This window comes from Heteronotia binoei, chromosome 2 (genome assembly GCF_032191835.1).
Source record: "Heteronotia binoei isolate CCM8104 ecotype False Entrance Well chromosome 2, APGP_CSIRO_Hbin_v1, whole genome shotgun sequence".
NCBI lineage: Eukaryota > Metazoa > Chordata > Lepidosauria > Squamata > Gekkonidae > Heteronotia > Heteronotia binoei.
The window spans coordinates 175,404,929-175,424,975 of NC_083224.1; the positions used below are offsets into that span (position 1 = coordinate 175,404,929).

The window sequence follows — 20,047 nt, forward strand, 5'->3', positions numbered from 1 at the left end:
CGGCAGCGTTTGATACGGTCGGCCATTGGTTGCTGACCCGCCGTCTCGCTGACGCGGGGATTCAGGGGTTGGCCTTACAATGGCTTTCCTCTTTCCTTGATGGTCGGGGACAAAGGGTGGTGATTAGGGGTGAACTGTCCCGGAGACACCCCGCGCTTGACTGCGGGGTGCCTCAGGGGGCGGTGCTCTCCCCGATGTTGTTTAATATCTACATGTGCCCCTTTGCCCAGATTGCCCAGAGGTATGGGCTGGGTTGTCACCAATACTCTGATGACACTCAGCTCTATCTGCTGATGGATGGATGGCCTGGCTGTGTCCCAGAAAATCTGGACCTGGCACTGCAATACGTGGCTGGATGGCTTAGGCTGAGTAGACTGAAGCTAAATCCAGCGAAGACAGAGGTCCTTTGCCTGGGTTGCGGGGGTCCAGGAAGGGAAATTCCCCTACCGGCCTTTGACAGTGTGCCACTAACAATGGCGTGCAAGGTCAGGAGCTTGGGGGTACTACTGGAGCCTGCCTTGACAATGGAGGCCCAGATAGCAGCCACTACTAAGTCCACATTTTTTCATCTTAGGCGGGCAAGGCGAGCAAGGCAGTTGGTTCCCTTCCTGGAGCACAGCGACCTGGCAACAGTGATCCATGCAACAGTCACCTCAAGGCTGGACTACTGTAATGCCCTCTACATGGGGCTGCCCCTGTGCCAAACCCGGAAGTTGCAGCTGGTGCAGAACGCTGTGGCCCGGCTGTTATTAGGACTGCCCAGGCAGGAGCACATTCATCCAGGACTGCGGGAACTGCACTGGCTGCCAATAGTATACCGGGTTCATTACAAGGTGCTGGTTATTACCTTTAAAGCCCTTATGGCCTAGGACCTATCTACCTCCCCACATGTTCCCCAGAGAGATCTGGATCACAAAATATGCTAGTAATCACCGGGCCGAAGGAGGCCCAACTGAAATCGACCAGAGATAGGGCCTTTTCAATCACAGCCCCCTACTGGTGGAACCAGTTACCAGATGAAGTGAGGGCCTTGCGGAACCTTGGACAGTTCCGCAAGGCCTGCAAGACTGTCCTCTTCTGGTTAGCATACAACTGACTGGCATTTAAGAACCTCGGAGGAAGCCCGTCACCATCAGATTAACACCAAATAGACTGTTTCTGTTCCTTTGTCTTAACTGTCTTAATTGTCCTAATTGTTTTAACTACTGTAAATTATTGAATATGTATTTTAATATTTATTAATGTTATTGTTCTATGCTTTTATGTTGTAAGCCGCCCTGAGCCCACCTCGGTGGGGAGGGTGGGATATAAATCAAATAAATAAATAAATAAATAAAATCAGGTTAAAGGATGATCACTGACCCTATATAAATGGTTGCGAGGAATCTTTTGACAGAATTACAAGGCTCCTTTACAACTTCGGAAGGAAAACAGGCTTCAGTTATCATGAGAACAGTTTTATTGAGAATAGTTCAGGCAGCTGGTCTGGAGAACTAGCAACTCAAGCAATCAAAATAATATCTGGCATTCAATATCATCTTAATAACCAAGTATTCCAAACACTCATGCACCTTCTGTTGTGCTCCACTCAAAAAGAGGAGGCAAGAAGCCAAAGAAAAGTGGAATGTGTGGTTGAGACAGAAGGCAGAATACACTATAGCTACCTGTCCACATGACCCAGCAATTAAAAATTATATATATATAATCCACAAAAGTCTGATTTCCAAAGCAGGGATCCAGGTATCTGGCCAACCAGTAATCAGAATAATTCAAGGGCATGAACAACAGTTCATGAGCAAGCATAGGTGCACTTTAGGGGCAGATTCGGGCATCAATTATGGGGCAAGAGGTATAAGTTAAAAACAATAATATTCTTTTCTTTCCCCGTCTGAAAACGGGAGAGGTAGACCCTGGGAATATTGTGGTATTTCCAAATAAGGAAACTGAGTGTAATTTTCCAGGTGGGGAGACGGTGTGTTTGGAGGCAGTCTGGGTTACCTCAATGATCTGGGGATTTGGCGGGGAATTCAAACCATCCACATTAAATCAATCTATCTGAACCAAGAACCTTTTAATGATACATGTTACTACCAAGGATAATTCTTCTTGAGCTGAGTATTATCACAGTTGAATTTCTGTTGTGGTTAAGTTTCTTGATTAATAGCCGAGGGTCTTGATTGTCATGGACTGAAACTTGTGTACTGGCCCTGTTAAGACAGGGAGAAAGAGAACCGGATCCCAGCTTCAAGATGGAGGAGTAAGAGAAATGCTAAGCAAAATGGAGGCACGTTGGTAACCATTTTATGAGGACCCAGAGTGTCTGAGGGCTTGGAATAGTTCTTATCAGCTAAGAAGGAAACATAGGGGAGACAACAGAACAACGAATGGGATGGGAAAATGGGGACAGAGTTTATGTGGCCACATGAGGGAGTCTGATGAGGCCCAACAACTGTCAATATTCCCAAAGAAGGCATGGGATTATAGCTGCAGACAAGGGTTTTTGAGGCAATGCCTTAAGGCAAGGAAGTTCCAGATGTGTCATCCAAAGTATCCCTTATTTTGTGCAACTCTGAATACCTAACAAGTGCCAGCCTGGGGCAAAAGTTCTCTCCCAGCAGAGTGTTTGGTTTCTTTTTGTGTTTCTTAAGGGATGTCTCTTTTCTGTATGATGTCATTGCTGAAAAAGAGAGGAGGACTCCTCCCCCAACGCCTGTGCCAGATAAGTCTGTATCCCAGAGGAGTGGCAAGGAGGAAGCAGATGTAGCCAAACCAGTGAGTTTTAATTTTATCTTCTTGTCAAGGCAAGAACAGGATTTAGTTATTTCACCATTCATCTTGGACCACCGAAAGGCAAGATGGAGTTTGAGTTGAACACTGAATGGAACATTTGGAATTATTTTATGTAACTCAGTTATATTAGGGATAATGGATGCAAAACAAGCATTTTCAAGCTTGAATCAGCAAAGCGGACCAGCAACAAAGGGTTTATATTTCATTGGGGAGTGTTCTTGGCATCACAGCAGTTTTCTTTAGACATAGCCATTCTCTCAAAGTTACCAGAAATTTCTGGTGCGTCATTGGAAAGGCTGGCTACTGTTGGTTAGGTAACGATCTAATCCTGCCATGATCTTATGTTCTGGCTTTTAGAAGTCTTTGTTTTGATTTGAAAAAAACTTCTTTTAAAAAGCATTTTCCAGTCCATTTCCAGTCCACATTTAATGGGCTCTGGTTGACATAGTACTTAATACCATTGTTTCTTTTCTTCAACCACAAGCATTGCTTCTGAATTTGTAAATCACAGGTCATTATTAGCTGCAAATGTAAACCTTTAAAACTAAATTTTCTTTTGGGGAAATATGTGGGTCCTTTATATCATATCTAAGGTTTGCTCTTTCTGGTTTTTCTTTTAGGCAACAGACATAGCAGAGAGTCTTGTTCCAGAGGAATTTCACATTGTAAAGAACAGAGGCGTCATAGGCTTGGAGTATTATGATGAGTGAGAATGATCATATTTCCTTTAGCCATTTAATGGCTGGTAATTTAGGGGCTGATTTTTAAACACTATTTTAGTCTGGAAACTGTTATTTTAAGCTGTTTGTGGTCCGTTTTTATGCTGTGCTGGGGTTTTTAATATTGGATTTTAATTAATTTCATTTAATCATTTGTTTATATTATTTTTATTTTGTAAGTCGCCACCAGGCAGGTTCTTGGAGAGGCTGCATAAAAATGTTCTACATGCATACAATAATAAATAAATAAGTGGGGCAGAGTGGCTAAGTCAGAAACAACCGAATGGAGGCAGAGAACTTTATAAGAAGCCCAACTAACTGTTTTGTTGGCTTTAATACTTGTCATCATTGAAATTGTTAAAATTTCTTTTGCATTATTTTAGTTTTATCTTTTTGTCATCCTTTATTACAGTTTCTACACTTGTCCTTGTCTTCATTGTAAGCCTTTGCATCTGTTCTTAAATGACTTCAGATTTAAAGGCCATCATAGTTGACTTCTGGAGTGAGACTGGGCTGACTGAAAATTCTAAAAAGTCTAGCTCCTCTTGCCCATAAGCTCCATGTTTGTCTCCCCCAACCCACTTCCTTTACATGCAAATAGTCAGTCTCATGATCTTTTGGTTTGGCCTGAGCCACAGAGCTCAGTTTGGGAGCCTTTGTGAAATTCCTTCAGGAGGCCATTCCAAAGAGCCAGGAGAGGCAAAGAAAAAGCCCGTAACTAAGCAACAGCAGAACACACCTTCATGTATGGAGGGGGGCCATTGAATCCTCAACATCCAGTTTCCTCACAATTCATGATCCAATGTGGAGGAATCTCACATCTGTTTAACAGAACTCTTTTGTCACAGAATCCCTCAAGTTCTGCTCCTGCACTAAATATACTGTTGAATGCTACAGCCCAGAGAGCTTCCTCACATAACTTTTAAAAAATTCTGTCCATTGCAGTAAATATACAACTCTACTCGAAGACCATGAAAACAGGCTACGGGTCTTTCCATCCCTGTAAGTAATCTTCAGTTTTGAGGTGCCTTTGCAGTACTGAGGAGCTTATATAACATTTTATCAGCGGTTATTGTGTCAGACAAAGATCTTGGAGACCTAAGTCTGAGCCCCACTGGGTCACGGAAGCTTGCTGGAAGACCTTGGACCAGTCACACACCCTCAGCCTAATTTGCCTCACAGGATTGTTGTGAGGATAAAATGGAGGGCAGAACAGCATTGTAAGCTGCTTTGGGTCACCATTGGGGAGAACAGAGGGGTATAAATGACCTGAATAAATTTAATTAATGTCCTTTCTCTTTGGTTTTTCTCTGTTAGGAAGCCATCTGGGAGGCTGGAAGTTATCCAGCTGCTGAAGGTCATGGACATGATGCTGGAAAAGGCTGGTGTAGATAACGAGGAAACTGGGATATCAGGGCTTTCTCAGGTAATATTGCATAGTAGTCCTGATCCAATTGAATTTTCTTCAGAGTTGTGTATTTCCAGTTGAACCATGCATGCTTACAATGGATAGTTGCCTGTAGTGGATCTAAAACTCAAACATCTAAAAAATCATACAGGTCCATTTGAAATTGCTTCAAAGCTACTGGAACACTTGGAACTGTTGCTGGGCATTTGTCAATAATGATCGCCTGTTGAGTGTGGATTTTCCACTGGAGGAGTAAAAACTTTACAGCGGTAAGAGCACTTCCACGGGTAATGCAGCAGAGAACTGGTGTGATGTGGAGGTAAAGAAACCAAGCTGTGAATGGGTAAGAGTGTCATTCTAAGCGGAGTTACATCCTTCATTGAGTTCAGTAGCTCAGAAGAGCATAATTCTGCTTAGGACGGCACTATTATCAGCAGTTCAGATTTCACCTTTGCCATGAACACGACAGATCTTCTTCATCAAGCTTAATTATCTTAGTTCCCTCATTTGCAATAATACTGATTTATTTCATCAGTTGTTTTAAAGTTTGCAACAGTAATATGTGCAAACTCTCAAAAATGCTATATGTAGAGTTGCAAGCTCTGGGTGGGGAAATACCTGGAGATTTGGGGAGTGGAGCCTAGGGGACAGGGCTGTGGGTGGGGAGGGGAGGGACCTCGACAGAGTACAATGCCATACAGTCCACCTCCCAAAGCAGCCATTTTCTCCAGAGGAACTGCTTTCTGTTGTCTGGAGATCAGTTGTAACAGTGGGAGATCTTTAGGCCCCACCTGGAGGTTGGCAGCCTCAGCTATATATCTGCTAAATATTTGTTATTAAATAATTTCGACAAGAACCTAAAAATTCCAACAGGTTTGCACTGTGTGTGACTCCAGCTGGGAACTCTCCTGTAAGAGTAATCAGTATTGAACTGATCCAGGTGGGCAGCCGTGTTGGTCTGAAGCAGCTGAACAAAGCAGGAGTCAAGTGGCACCTTTAAGACCAGCCAAGTTTTATTTAGAACATAAGCTTTCGTGTGCTCTCTAAGCACCCTTCATCAGATGAGGGGATCAGGTATTGTGGCTGGAATACGTTTGTTGATTAAGAGGGCAAACGAACTGATCACATGGTCACATAAAACAGTGTGGCTTGGCCATTTGGTCTGGAAAGCCTTAAACGGCAATAAAGTTCACTGCCAAATGGTGTTTCTGCAAATCTAGGCAAATCACAAAAGGACATGTATATCCTAGTTGTAGTCCACCCAATCAACATCAATCTGTACATTATAAACATGATTCTAGTCTGCCATTAGAAAACAAGAATGCGTAAAATGAAAATGGGTTAAGTCTATGTAATGAGATAAATAGCCAGTATGTCAATATAAAACGTTATTCTGATACACTATTGGACTGTTCTCCTTGCCAACTCCACAAGCTATCCGAAGGTTCGTTCTTCCCTCCCTAGCTTTGCAAAGCTCCTGACTTCTTTCATGCATCTTTCCCAAGATGCACAATGCCCTAGAAGTGCTGAAGATGGAGCAGAACATCTACAACATTGTGTTTCATGAGGTCATCCGACAGGTCAGCGTGGACTGTATGGAACGAGGAGAACTGCTTTCCAAGCTCAGGTCGGGAACCTTGAGTTTTTGCATTCCTCTTACCATGTGCAGGGTTGAGTGTGTTTTGGAATTCCACAGAAGTGCACAGAACGCAGAATCTGGAATTTCCTAGGAATCTCCATTAAAAAAAAATAAAATAAAAAGTCTCTAGGAAAGTGAAGAAGACACTGGACCCAACCCATGGGAAAGAGAGCAGCAGTCCTGTAGTGAACAGTTAGGAGACTTTTGCAGTGTTCTTCCAGGTTCTGCACCTGTCCTGGCAAAGAGCATTTTCCAGTTCCCAGCTCTGCCCCCCAAAGCCTCAGGTGCCTAAAACCCAGACATCTGGAAAAGGGGGAGGTCTTAGTGATTCTGGAGCCCTGGGCAAAAGTCCAGGATGAGACCCCAGAATGACTGCTGCTGTACCACCAACACCAGGGTCAAGCAAAAGGCAACCCTCCCCCCTTGTGAAGCGGGTAGGAACCATAACCATTGCTAGAACCTGGCTACCAAAGCCCCAGAAGGAGCAGGCACAATTGACCAGTGCCGCAAGCCTGATATCCAAGCCCTAGACAGGGCAGGTGCTAACAACTGCAAGAACCTGTCTTCTTTGCCCTCCTCCCTCAGAAAGGAGAGGGGCTGTGAATAGTCAGGACCCCCCAGCATGTGGCTTGGGACGGCTACCACTGTTGCTCATTGAATAAGTCTGCCGCTACATGGAATCCCCCCCCCCACACATGGAAATTTAAGTATCTGTACAGAATCCTTCTCGGCAGGCGTTGAGTTGCTTCGCTTCTTGTCTACTGTTGGCACTAAATGAGTGTTTGTTTGGTAACAGCAGAGCTATCATTGTGCTGATCATTCTGGGCAAGCTACCAGTAATTTCAATTTGACCTCTGCTCAGAACATGGTAATTTATTCCTTGCCCTGAGATAAGAGAAGAGTTACGTTCCTCTGAGCTGCGAGGACTTTTAGAGGAGCAAGATAAGCCTGCTCACAGAGATACTTCAGGTAACTGCACTGCAGCAAGGGCTCCAGTTTCGCAGAGCCATTCTCCGTAACTTCCTCAGACACACAACCCAATCTGTTGGGGTTCACTGGTAGTCCAGTACTTGCTAGCTAGCATTGTGCTTTAAATAAGTCTACAAATGCCGCAGCATCTCTTCATCAGGTAACTCAGCTTACAAAGCTACACAGAGCCACGTTGCAAATTTAAAAGAGAAACACTTCTCTCTTTATTTTAGAAGTACACTTTAGATGGAAGAGGAGAGATAGGATAGAGTACTAACTTACTAGTGAAGGATGGAAGCAGATGGCAAGAGGGCCATCTGCTTCATGGTTCCAAGAGAGGACAGCATGTTGTCCCTCTTGGTGTGTGCAGGGAGAAGGGGGAGCTCCATCTGAGACAGTGAACAGAAGGAAGGAAGGAAGGTGTCCCTGAGAGTACAATCTACATTTCAAAGGGGACAGTGGCAGAAGAGTAAATGGCAGGAAGGAAAGGTCAGTATGCCTATCTAGCTGTCTGTTCTCTCTTGTCACACAGTCTGGAGACTGAGACAGAGGGCAGCGCCTTCACTTCCAACAAATCTTGCCATTTGTAGAAATGGCTTGTGGGAAAAGGATTGGTTGTTTAAGATGGCTGAAGGTACAGTTATGATCTTAAGCCAGTTTAACCTCAAGTTTTGCCCAGCTAGTCCTTGGGGATTTTCATTTTGTGAGAAGGTGTTGAATGAACTGTTACAGATCTCTAGACTCCCAGGCAAGCCACTGAGCCTTGAGTACTTTAAATGTGTTTAAATGCCTTATTTCTTACATGCAATTGCCTTTTCTATACCGGTTGTTTCTAAGTCATCTTTGGAAAAGATTCTCCCTTTCAAAGTTTTGGAGGAAACAGGACTCTTTCCCCCACCTCCATCTTTCTTTTCCTTTCCTTTTTTTGACATCCTTCTTTTTCTTGCAGACAAAGATACGTTGACCTGCTAGACCGGATTCCCAGGCAAATGGATAATCTCTGCAAAGAAATGGTGGCCCAGAGGGTATTGGACAAGCATATCATGGATGAGTTATTCCGATTCAAGGAAGCCGTGGGGAAGCTGACAAGGTCAAGAACTTGACTGGTGCTTTCTCTTATCCTGCTTTGAGACTGAAAGTTGTGATTGTACAAGGCAGCTGAAGTTACTGCTCTGTTCAACCCCAGGGAACTGCAGATGGTCCGAGAACATGACTGCAGAGCAACCATCGATGCAGAAAGGACCCATAAGGAGCTCGCCAAGGCAATATGGGAGTCTGAGTTGAATGCAAAGTGAGTCCCAGATTAAGCTTGTTATAAACAGTGCGGGGTCAGATCCTGCGACTCCACTCCACTGATGGCAGATCCTTCTGTGGACAAAAGCAGCTGTCCTCCGGTGAAAGGTGCCGGTTGTGCTAGAGGGAGGTTTGTCATTGGTAGAATGGAGTCACAGGATCCAACCCATACAATGAGCCAGAAGTACATATTTGTTTCTTTTGATCCTCTTGCAGGAGTTTTGAAGTGATGTCATGCTCCAGGTTTAGTTCAGGACCAAGATTTTGGGAAACCCAGGGTAGAAAAACAATTGGTAGAGCTTCTTAACCAGTGAGGGCTGGTGGGTAGTATATAAGGGGTACGTGAATATTCTGCATCAGCCCCTGTGTGTCTGCTTATTCTGACTTATAAGAAATAGCCACGACACATCCTCTTATAATGCATGGTGGGGCAGAGGGCTATAATTTATTCCTGAGCAAATTCAAGAGCATATCTTAGATCATTGCTTAACTCGCCACAATCCCTTAATACTCTTTTCTGTCACCTTCGGTCCCCTCCCTTATCCAAACCTGATGTGATGCTTCTGAGTTAGGAGTGGGTGTAATAGAAATGAGAGAGAGGCTTCTTCTCAACTCATGCAAAGTCAACAAGAAGCCCCTTGTCATATTTCTCATGTAGCCTCAGACCACAGCCCCTTTTTGTTACACTTCCAAGGTGACCCTCCCAGGTTCCTCATTGGCTACTTTATTACAATGACTCTCTTCTCTTAACATTCAGCATCCCTTTTAGCCAAGCTTAGACCTTGGTACCCTCCCAAGGTAAGTAGCTCTATGAGGATCCTACAGCAGCTGCCTTGTTTGTGGTGGACCCTTCATCACTTTGAAGACCTTGTGCCCTACAGGCTCAAGTGCTAAGTCCCTTATGCCCCCTCCTTCCTCCTGTAATGGGGATTGGCCCACAGTTCCTGAGACCTCCCTCTCTAGACCTCCCACTCTTTGTTAGTTCATGTCCCCTTGAGTGCATTCCACAGTCCCTCCAGTTCTTCACGGTCCATTCTGCTGCTGTTCTACCAGTTCTTCATGCCACCACACCCTGGCACGATCTGCTCCCTCTATGTCCAGCAGCTCTCCCGTGTCTCTAGCACCTTCCAGCTCTGAGTTTACCACTTTCGCTGTCTCTGCCTCCACCATCTTCAGCTCTTCCAGTGCCGTGCTCACTCCCATCGATCCCATCCTGCTCTGACTGCCAGCTTCTAAAATCCTCAGCCAATCATCCAGTTTCCATCCTCCCAGTGCCAGCATGTCACTTCTGGCCTGATTGTCATTTCTTCCAGTTGGGCTAGGCAAGGGGTGCACAACCACCATTTGAGGCTTGCAGGTCAGGCTTGTCTGTCACTCGCATTAAATAGTTACCACATAACCTCTGCTTTGTCTGAAAGATTTTGACTGGTTCTCTTGGACTTCCTCACTAGCTATAAAACCCAGGTACCTGTCCTTCTAGCACACTGCTGTACATTATGTCTGTCACTATCTTGCTCCAATAATTTTTGCCTGCTTCTCTCTTGCTAAGGGAAATGAGCTAAGCACAGAAAGAAAAGCCCATTTCTCTCCAGCAATTCCTTTCTCTCAGGATTCTGTCAAGGCAAATGCCTCCAGGTATATCCAACTGACTGAAGGGCTTGTTCAGATTTCACAACAGAGGAGACAAGCTGCTTTATATACAATGGATGTCACATGTAGCTAGACTCCTCCCAAGGCTAGCTGAAACAAAGCCTGTTTCTTCCATGGAAAAGTGGAGCATGCACTCCCTCATGCTGAAATCAATACTAGTACTAAATATTGGGTGGGTTATGTTCCAGATCATCATCGTCGTCGTCGTCATCATCATCATTATTATTTTAGTAGTAGTAGCAGTAGTGGTAGTATTGCCTTTCACATTATGTTCAAAGTAAGCCTGCCTTTCTTTCTGATTCATTTCCCAAAGCAACAAGGTAGGGGAAATTTTTAGCAAACAGCTTTTCTACCCACTGTGAATATGCCGAGTTTAAAAATTTTATCTATCAACCTCATTTTTGTCATTTTCATCATATGAGGCAAAGCCTCAGCTGACACATTTTTTACCGAAAGACTGGAAGCAAGCAGTAACCCCATTCTCCTGCTTAGTCTGATTGCTCCAAAAATGCTCAGTTTTCTCATTCTTATGCCAAAAATAAATGTAGTGGTCTTTAAGGTGCTGTACAGATTTGTATTTTTTTTGTTTTGCTGCAACAGATTTACTATAACATAATTAACTGTTGCTATAATAGGAAGCAGAAAGAAATAAATGGAGACTGGTTCTGATCATGGTGGGGGAGGATTAGCTTGCATTTGAGGATGAGTGTCTTTTATATTTGCAATCTTGCTGCCATTTTTCTTGCTTGCTTTCTTTCTTGCTGTCAAGTTGCAGCCAGCTTATGGTGACCCGAGAGGGTTTTCAAGGAAAGAGATGTTCAGAGGCATTTTGCCGTTGCCTGTCTCTTTGCCATGACCCTGCACTTCCTTGGTGGTCTCCCATCCAGATACTAACCATGGCCAACCCTGCTTAGCTTCCAAGGTCTAACAAGGTTGGGCTAGCCTGAGCAATCCAGGATGGGCCTCGGTGCAAGATTATGAATTCCTTCCGTTTGATCTCTGCTTTGGTCTCTTTCCAAAACTTGGTGATCAGAATACCAGAACAGGTAATTAAAAATAAATAAATAAAAGGGGATGTTTCCTTCATTCCAAGCTACTAAATTATGTAGAGACAGACCACAAAAGGAAGCCTGGGCAACTCACATTTCTTCCTACCACAAGCCTGTATAGGAGTCAGAACTTTGTCAGGGTATTATTGAGTCCAGATCAAATTTGGAATTCACCTGAATTCAAATTTTCTAGGTCTTCGCCGGAGAATTCAGCTTAATGAACAAAATGCATATATTCAGCATATTCAAACTCTGATTTTTTTAAAAAACTGTCTACCCAGTTTACACCTCAAATGCCTCCTTCTTCATAAAGAAGCACTTTTCTGGAAAATTGTCCCAGACAGTCCAGTGCATTTTACCTTGCCCTCCCTCCACAGAGTTCAGGAAGGAATACATGGTTCTCCCTTCCTCATTTTATTCTCACAACAACCTTGTGAGACTCTGTGTGCGTGTGTGTGAAATTGGCCCAAGGTCACTCAGCGAGTGCCACTGTAGAATGTGGAACTGAGCCCTCTGGTCTTCCAGACCTAGTTTGACACTCTAAACACTACATCACTAGGATGGGTGAGAAGAGTGATATATACTGAATGCCACCTAGGCTGTTAATGGAACCCTGGTGAAGAGAATGGCAACACACTCTTAACATCTCATGTTTTACTCTCTTAAGCCTTTTGGATGAATACCGTGAACTGTATGAATTGCAGAGAGCAAGACTTGAGGCCCAGATTCAGCAGTTAACTGAAGAGAAAGAACTCTGGAGCAGTGCTACATATGACCTTGCCCTCAAGGTAGGTGGAGAAACAGGCCCAAAGTCCTCTTGTTTCTGATAACAGAACTCTTCCCCTTTAATGGTTTGGTGCTTCTGCTAAAAACCACTTGAAATCACCATTTTGATCATTTTTACTGTTTTGTCATTTATGAAATTTGTTATTTCTGATAAACATCTTAGTCTTTGAGTCTTGTATTTCCTTTATCTTTGTTGAGTGGGCATAATACTTTTCATTCTGTATTACCTGTACAAGAAAAGGTTGCATTCAGATATCACATCAAACCTTCATTCATTGATAACCTGCATGAATTTAGCTTGTCTCTGAAGGTGGAGGCCCTCAGAGAAGGGCTTCCACTGAAAATCTTGACCAGGTTTATATGGGAGTACAGAGTCTATCAGATATCCCAGGGGTGTCAAACTCGTTTGTTATGAGGACTGGATCTGACATAAATGAGACCTTGTTGGGTCTAGCCATGTGTCATAAAATGTAATGCTAGGTAGCAGAGATATAAACTTTATAAAGAACAAAGACAAACACAATTAAAGATTTTTTAAAAAAAAATTAAATAAAATATGCTCAAAACATTAGCACTTATTGGTCTTAAAGGTGCTTTCTTTGTATCTCTCCCATGGGATCCAGGGAACAGAGCAAAAGAAGCTCTGGCTCTTTCCTTCCTTCCCCAGGGGACCAGGAAGGGGAGGAGCCACTTCAGCCAACAGAAGGAAGAGAGGCAAGCACTCCCTCCCTCCTTCCTCTCCAAGGGAGGAGCCTCAGCCAATGGAGAAAGAGAGGCTTTGCTCTGTAGCTCCTGTGTGATTAAGGAAGTCTGGCAAAGCAAGCTGTGATGCAGAAAGAAACAAGAGAGAGGGAAGACAGCAGAGGACATCCAGTCGCTCAGGGACCTGATAGGAGCCCGCTGGGGGCCTGATTTGGCCCCCAGGCCACATGTTTGACACCCCTGAGATATCCAGTTCCCAGACTGTTTAAGGCTTAATAGGTCAAAAATAACACTTTGAATTGTGCCCAGGAATGAACTGTTAGCCACTGAAAATGGTGAAGTACTTAGATGTGATAGCTTCTCCATATCTCAAATGACAATCTAGCTATTGGATTCTGAACAATCTCCATAAACAGCCCCATGTGTAACATGTTGTAGTAATCTAATTAGACTAGTATGGGTGATGAGTGATACTCGCCTTCCCTACCATGCTTAAACCTGCAGGGAACAGGCAGTGAACCAAAAGGGACCCAGAAGAGGTCCAAGAAAGAGCCTAAATGCATGTTGTTTATTTTTTTCTGTGCATCTTCCCTTGGTCCTTTCATTCAAGTATATATTATGAGTTATCTCATGGGAGTTTAATATTAGGCATATGGAGGGCTTTGTCTGTAGAACAAGCCCAGCAGGAACTCATTTGCATATTAGGCCACACTCGCTGATATCGCCATTGTTCCACACAGGGTTTTTTGTAGAAAAATCCCAGCAGGGACTAATTTGCATATTAGGCCACACCCCCTGAAATCAAGCCAGCTGGAACTGCGTTCCTGCTCTAAAAAAGCCCTGGGCATATGTCGACCAAATTCAGGTTGGGACCATCATGGAGAAGAAGATGGAATTCAGCCTTTCCCCCCTGCGCTGTTTTCCCAACCTGAAACAGCCCTGGGAGGTGCTATTTATGGGGCTTCATGTACACCGATAGGGTACATCTAGGTTTCCCCAGGAGGTAAATAGCATCTTTGGGACTGCTTTAAAGTGAGTAAACAGTGTGTATAGGAAAGGTTAAGCCTCTTCTCCTAGTGCACTGTTGTCCAAATCAAATTTGGGCACATGCATGCCTGGAATTATGTTTCCAGCACAGAATTATTAGTACCAATTATGGGCTTTTCCACGTTCTTTTTTCCTTGCTTATGTGTTCCAGGTTTTTTTTTTTGTTTTCCTTGCTTGTGTTGTTCCAGGTATTTTTTTTTGTTCTGCATGTATGTTTGTCCTTCTAGTTGTCAATTTTCCATTAAATCACTATATGTCCAGCATATCTCCTTGCAGATAAAAAGAGCAGGTTTTTATGCCTGACATAAAGTGATGTAATAGAGAATTTTGACCACTAGAGGGAGCAAAACATGTGCAGAACAGAGGAAAAAACCACCCTGAAGCAACAGGAACACATACGTGAAGAAAATGAGAATGTGAAAAAGCCCTTTGACCATGGGGACCTTGGGGAAACATAACATGGAGCCAGGGTCAAAGGTCAGAGCACGACCAATGACAAAAGACAGCAGGTGCAGCCAAAGAACGCTATCTGGAGCTGCTGACCAGCCCTGTCCATCACCTTCTGATCTTCTTCGTGGTCTCTGTGCAGTCCCACACATGGGTCTTGCCGCAGGCAATGAATCCATTCCTCGGAGTTCCAATAGCTCGCCTATAGCGCTTTTGGCGCGCTCCCCTCCCGCCCTGGGGAGCAGGCAGCGACCGCGCATGCCTGGAGCGGGGGGGGAGCGCCCATTCCACTCAGTTTCTTCCTTTCCGCCGCCCGGACAACACCTTCCTCGCTGCGCTCTTCCTTAGCTCGTCTCTCCTCAGCTCATCTCATCTCTACTTTGACTGGTATCGTTCTCTCTTCCCCCGTTTCGTCCTAAAAAAACAAAACAAAAAAAAAAAACCGTTTCTGCGCTTTTCTTCTCTTTTTCCTACCCGTCCCTTCCCTCCCTTCCCTCCCTTCCCCCCACCGTCCGGGTCGTATGGAAGGGAAGGTTACTTTCAAAAAGTGTAGGCACTGTGGGGCTAAAATTCCCACCACAGACGGCCACAGTCACTGCCTTTTTTGCCTCGGGGAAGGCCATCGAGTCGACGCTTGCCCGCATTGTGCGAACTTCGGCAAGCAGGCACGCAAAAACCGCGCTGCACGACTACAGGCTTTCCTCTTAGAACGGTCCCTGCGGGCTATGCCCACTTCCGACTCGCCGCCTCCCCCACCTCGAGCGGGAGATTCGGCTGCCCCGGCTGCGCCTCAGTCTCAAAAGACGCACAAGTCCGGGAAACGACCTTCGAAGCACGCCGAAGCCGGCCACAAGTCTTCGAAAAAGCTGCGTCATTCCGAATCGGAGTCGGCGCCTAAGAAGGCTCGACACTCGGATTCGGCGCCTAAGAAACCTCACCATTCCGAACCGGCGCGTCATTCCGAGTCAGCGGACGCGGCGCCCATAAAGCCCCGTAACACCATGTCCTCGACTGCTCAATCGAGTTCAGTTCAACCACTCCTGCCGTCCGAGTTGTCGACCCCGGTTGACGTCATCACGGACATGCCTCGGCTTACACCTCACACCTCCACGGCCGTGGAGGTGATTCCGATTCGATCCCGATCGCCTTCAGTACACAGCGTGGTACCTTCTGAGATCCTTGAACCCGACCGTACCACCGACCCGACACAGACTTACCTACGCCCATCTTTGCGACCTGACTCCTTCCATGATGTTGCACTCTCTCCGCTGTACCGTGAATCGGCAACGCAAGTCTCCTCCCATCGGATTCGAATTCGATCACGCTCTCCGCGTAGCCGCCACGACTCCGGTTCCTCGGTCTACTATGAACAGCAAGATTACTACTCCAGGAGGCGATATGAATACTCTCTATCCAGATCGCCCTCACCTCGACAGGGCAGGTCCCGTCACCGCTCCGGCTCCCACTCCGAGTGGGACATCCATCGTAGATATCAGGAGTCAGACTCCTACTTCCACCGTGATCCCGCTACTCCACGGATCCGTTATGGCGGTTCGCCTCGGTCTCGTTACGCTCGCACAACCCGACATGAGGATTCACCTCAGCTCCACTTCGACCGCCCTTCTCGACTTCGTGACCCTCGAAGCCATTTCGAGTACTCACCCAGACTCCTCAACCGCCTCCTATCATCTGAACAAGAGGCTGGCTCCTCGCATCAACGCCGTGAGCACCCTCGGTACCGAGACGTGGCTAAACCGCGCCACTGCGTTACCAACGTTTTTCCCTAACCCGTCGGACCAGGGACAGCGATCCCTGCATTCTCTGGATGTCAGAAGGGCGCTAGCCTTCTATCTGCATCGCACACAACCTTTCCGTAAGGACCCTAACCTGTTTGTGGCCTACGGTAAACCACGTAAAGGACACAAAATTTCTACCCAAAGACTATCCAAATGGGTAGTTAGTGCCATCAGGTTGTGTTACGAACTGGCTAAACAGCCTCTTCCCGAAGGCCTCAAGGCCCACTCTACTAGAGCGGTCTCCACGTCTTCGGCTTTTCTGCAGGGCGTCTCCTTAGAGGACATCTGTGCAGCTGCATCGTGGTCCTCTCCTTCCACGTTCGTCTCCCATTACGCTTTGGACGTTCGTGCGAGACGAGACGCCTCTTTCGGCCAAGCAGTTCTCCGATCCATCTTCCACTGAAGTATGGTGAGTGTTTTCGCTTCTGCCTCTATGTCTTGGAACATGATCTGTTTTCTTATGTGACTAACTATCTTCTTTTACCAGCACCCTCCTCCAGGTTACTCAGCTGGCTAGTCACCCATGTGTGGGACTGCACAGAGACCACGAAGAAGATAAACAGGTTGCTTACCTGTAACTGATGATCTTCGAGTGGTCATCTGTGCAGTCACACACGCCCACCCAGCCTTCCCCGCTGCTGGCTTCCTGTGATTGTTATTTAACTCTGTACTGTGTTATGTCAGCGGCGGCTGGAAGAAACTGAGTGGAATGGGCGCTCCCCCCCCGCTCCAGGCATGCGCGGTCGCTGCCTGCTCCCCAGGGCGGGAGGGGAGCGCGCCAAAAGCGCTATAGGCGAGCTATTGGAACTCCGAGGAATGGATTCATTGCCTGCGGCAAGACCCATGTGTGTGACTGCACAGATGACCACTCGAAGATCATCAGTTACAGGTAAGCAACCTGTTTATTCTTGCTGAGGTTGTTGGGAAGCTGAAACCAGGAAGTTTGCTGCATTCCAAGGCAAGGTATATCCTAGCAGAAGTTATTTCTGACCCAAAGAGGGTATGCCTGTTAGTTTAGATACTCTCACAGAGATTTGATGCATCTTGTAGTAAATAATTGGGCCATAGTCCATGCATGTGTATATGTTTGTAGCTCTTTTGACTCCTTATGCTTAGCATCGGGTTGCAGACATTTTTAATTTTGTCTCTAACGAGCTCATGAATCTCCAGTTATCTTTCCCACCCTCTCCCTTCCAGTCTTTTTAATCATCCTATAATGTGTCTTTCCAGGTGATGCAAAGGAACAAGGTGATCTTGGCTCGCAGGCTGTATGCCAGTGAAAAGGCTTGGACCAATGTCATGAGGCACTTCACATTACTTTTGGCATCAGAGGTAGATCTTTGGCTCTGGAGGGTGGATGGTGCAGTGCGGTGGAACTGAAGGAAACTCTGCAGCTTCTGCACGAGCCCTGCTGAGCCAGGCATTTTATTCTAGAGAGGTTGGGTATGTGATTGACTAACAGTCCCCATATTCCATAGTTTCAGGGCCGATACTCACATTATAGTCTCCAGGGGTTTTTTTTGTAGCAGGAACTCCTTTGCATATTAGGCCACACATCCCTGATGTAGCCAGTCCTCCTGGAGCTTACAGTAGGCCCTGTACTAAGAGCCCTGTAAGCTCTTGGAGGATTGGCTACATCAGGGGTGTGTGGCCTAATATGCAAAGGAGTCCCTGCTAAAAAAAAACAACCCTGGTCTCCTTATGTCCCTCGTGTGTCTGCTGCAGATACTTTGGGAGTTCCAGGTTCCTTTGGGCCAGATTTGGGTTTGGGCCATGGCACATGACAGGATGCTGAAGCCTCCCCCTCCATACCATTTTCCCAACTCATCCATTTGGATGAGCTGGAAGTATTATTTACTCAGCAGATGTCCATCAGAGGGAATATTTTTAAATGTGTGTGTGTATGATTTTTATTAATTAAAAGTCTAATTTCTTATTCCCTCTCCCCATATTTTTTCTCTGATAATGTGCTCAGGATGCCGCAGATCTTTCCACTCTGCAGCAGCTGACGCAGGACTACCGAGAGCTCTTGTACCGAATTGACACAGAGGTGAAGCAAGCTGAAGAATCTAGCAGGGACCAATTTAACATCATTCAGAATGGCCTGAATGGATGGCTCAGTTACTTCCGGGATCACGTCCTGTGAGTCTTGAGTTGTCTTGTATGTCTTCAGTGGTTATGTATCGTCTACCTAGGCTTGCCAACTGCTTGAAGAAAAAATGTCCTGTCCCTTTAATAGAGGCTAAAAGGGATGTTATATTTCCAGATTGCAATGTTTACTTTCATTCCATAAGAACATAAGAAAAGCCCTGCTGGATCAGACCAACAGTCCATCTAGTCCAGCATCCTGTCTCACCCAGTGGCCATCAGTTCCTCCTCAAGGAGTTGGTGATCGCCTGCAAGGCCCTTCATGGTCTAGAAAGCACATATCTCCAGGAACACCTCTTTCAATAGGCAAGCCGGATATAAATGAAGCTGTGAGAAAAACTCAAATAAATTCTTTGGAATATCATTCCTACTTCTGTCTTGACCCTGCAGTGGAAAAGGAGCTTACACTACTGCAAAAGGAGCTGCTTTGTTGGATGAAATCATGGTGGACCTCAAAGCATGGGAGAAGGTAAGGGCTTTATTATTTATTACTTTCCCCAGCTATATGCCCCTCTTATGCAGATAGTGTACTTTGCAAGCATGCACATATTCAGCCGTCCTGGTGGATGAGCTTTGCCTCACTCAGAATGCCATGTACTGCAATAATTTAGTAATTATTTATATATTTTGTACCCCACTTTTCTCCCTACTGGGGGCCCAAACTGGAGAGCCAGTTTGGTGTGGAGAACCAGTTTGGTGTAGTGGTTAAGTGCACAGACTCTCATCTTGGAGAACTGGGTTTGATTCCCCACTTCTCCACATGCACCTGCTGAGTGACCTTGGGTCAGTCACAGTTCTTGAAAGAGCTGTTCTCTCAAGAGCAGTTCCCAAAAGACCCCTCTCAGTCCCATCTACCTCATAGGGTGTCTCTTGTGGGGAGAGGAAGGGAAAGGAGATTGTAAGGCACTCTGAGACTCCAAGTGAAGGGCGGGGTATAAATCCAATTTCTCCTCCTCCTCCTCCAAGATAGTTCTCCTCTCCTCCATTTTTATCCTCACAACAAGAACCCTGCGAGGTAGGTAAAGCTGAGAAAATGTGGTTGGCCCAAGGTGACCTAGAGAGCTTGAATGGCAGAGTGGGGATTCAAACCTGGGTCCCCTAGGTCTGAGAATACCTAGTGCTCTAACCGCTATATATACTGTGGTTGTTATTGATATTTGATTATACTTCTGGATAGCTAGAAACTTTAGAGGTTGGGGCATGCAATGATCTTACATTCCATTACTGATCAGTTCCTTACCTACTTACCTTTAGAAGTGGTTAACTCAAGTGCTCCCACTAGCTTCAGTAACCGTAGACTAGATATAATGTGGGAGACCAATGACGCATCTCTCCTAATGTTTTCAAAGGAATTATTGTCATTTGAATATGGGAAGATGCAGCATCACGAACAGGTGTAGGGGATGCTTAACCCTTCCCCCTGTGCCCATCTCCTCTCAAACAATATGGCCCCTAAGCTTCCTTCCCACTCACAAGGGAAATGATACTGGGCTCAGCTGGTGGTGGTAGAAACTGGAAAGTCCTGTCACATTGCAGCCAACTTATGGCGATCCCATAAGGTTTTCAAGGCAAGTAGCATTCAGAGGTGGTTTGCCATTTCTTGC

At 45.6% G+C, this 20,047-nt stretch overlaps 1 protein-coding gene across 1 annotated transcript in view; it reads left to right on the plus strand.

Moving 5' to 3' along the window:
* AXDND1 (axonemal dynein light chain domain containing 1) overlaps positions 1-20,047 on the plus strand; it is a 45,793-nt gene that overhangs the window by 5,628 nt on the left and 20,118 nt on the right. Inside the window, exons 4-14 of the mRNA XM_060233051.1 lie at positions 2,649-2,772; positions 3,411-3,496; positions 4,455-4,511; positions 4,827-4,935; positions 6,423-6,544; positions 8,475-8,615; positions 8,712-8,816; positions 12,185-12,305; positions 17,526-17,627; positions 18,271-18,437; positions 18,834-18,912. Coding sequence (XP_060089034.1) covers positions 2,649-2,772; positions 3,411-3,496; positions 4,455-4,511; positions 4,827-4,935; positions 6,423-6,544; positions 8,475-8,615; positions 8,712-8,816; positions 12,185-12,305; positions 17,526-17,627; positions 18,271-18,437; positions 18,834-18,912 — 1,213 coding nt within the window. The remainder of the gene's footprint in view (positions 1-2,648; positions 2,773-3,410; positions 3,497-4,454; positions 4,512-4,826; positions 4,936-6,422; positions 6,545-8,474; positions 8,616-8,711; positions 8,817-12,184; positions 12,306-17,525; positions 17,628-18,270; positions 18,438-18,833; positions 18,913-20,047) is intronic.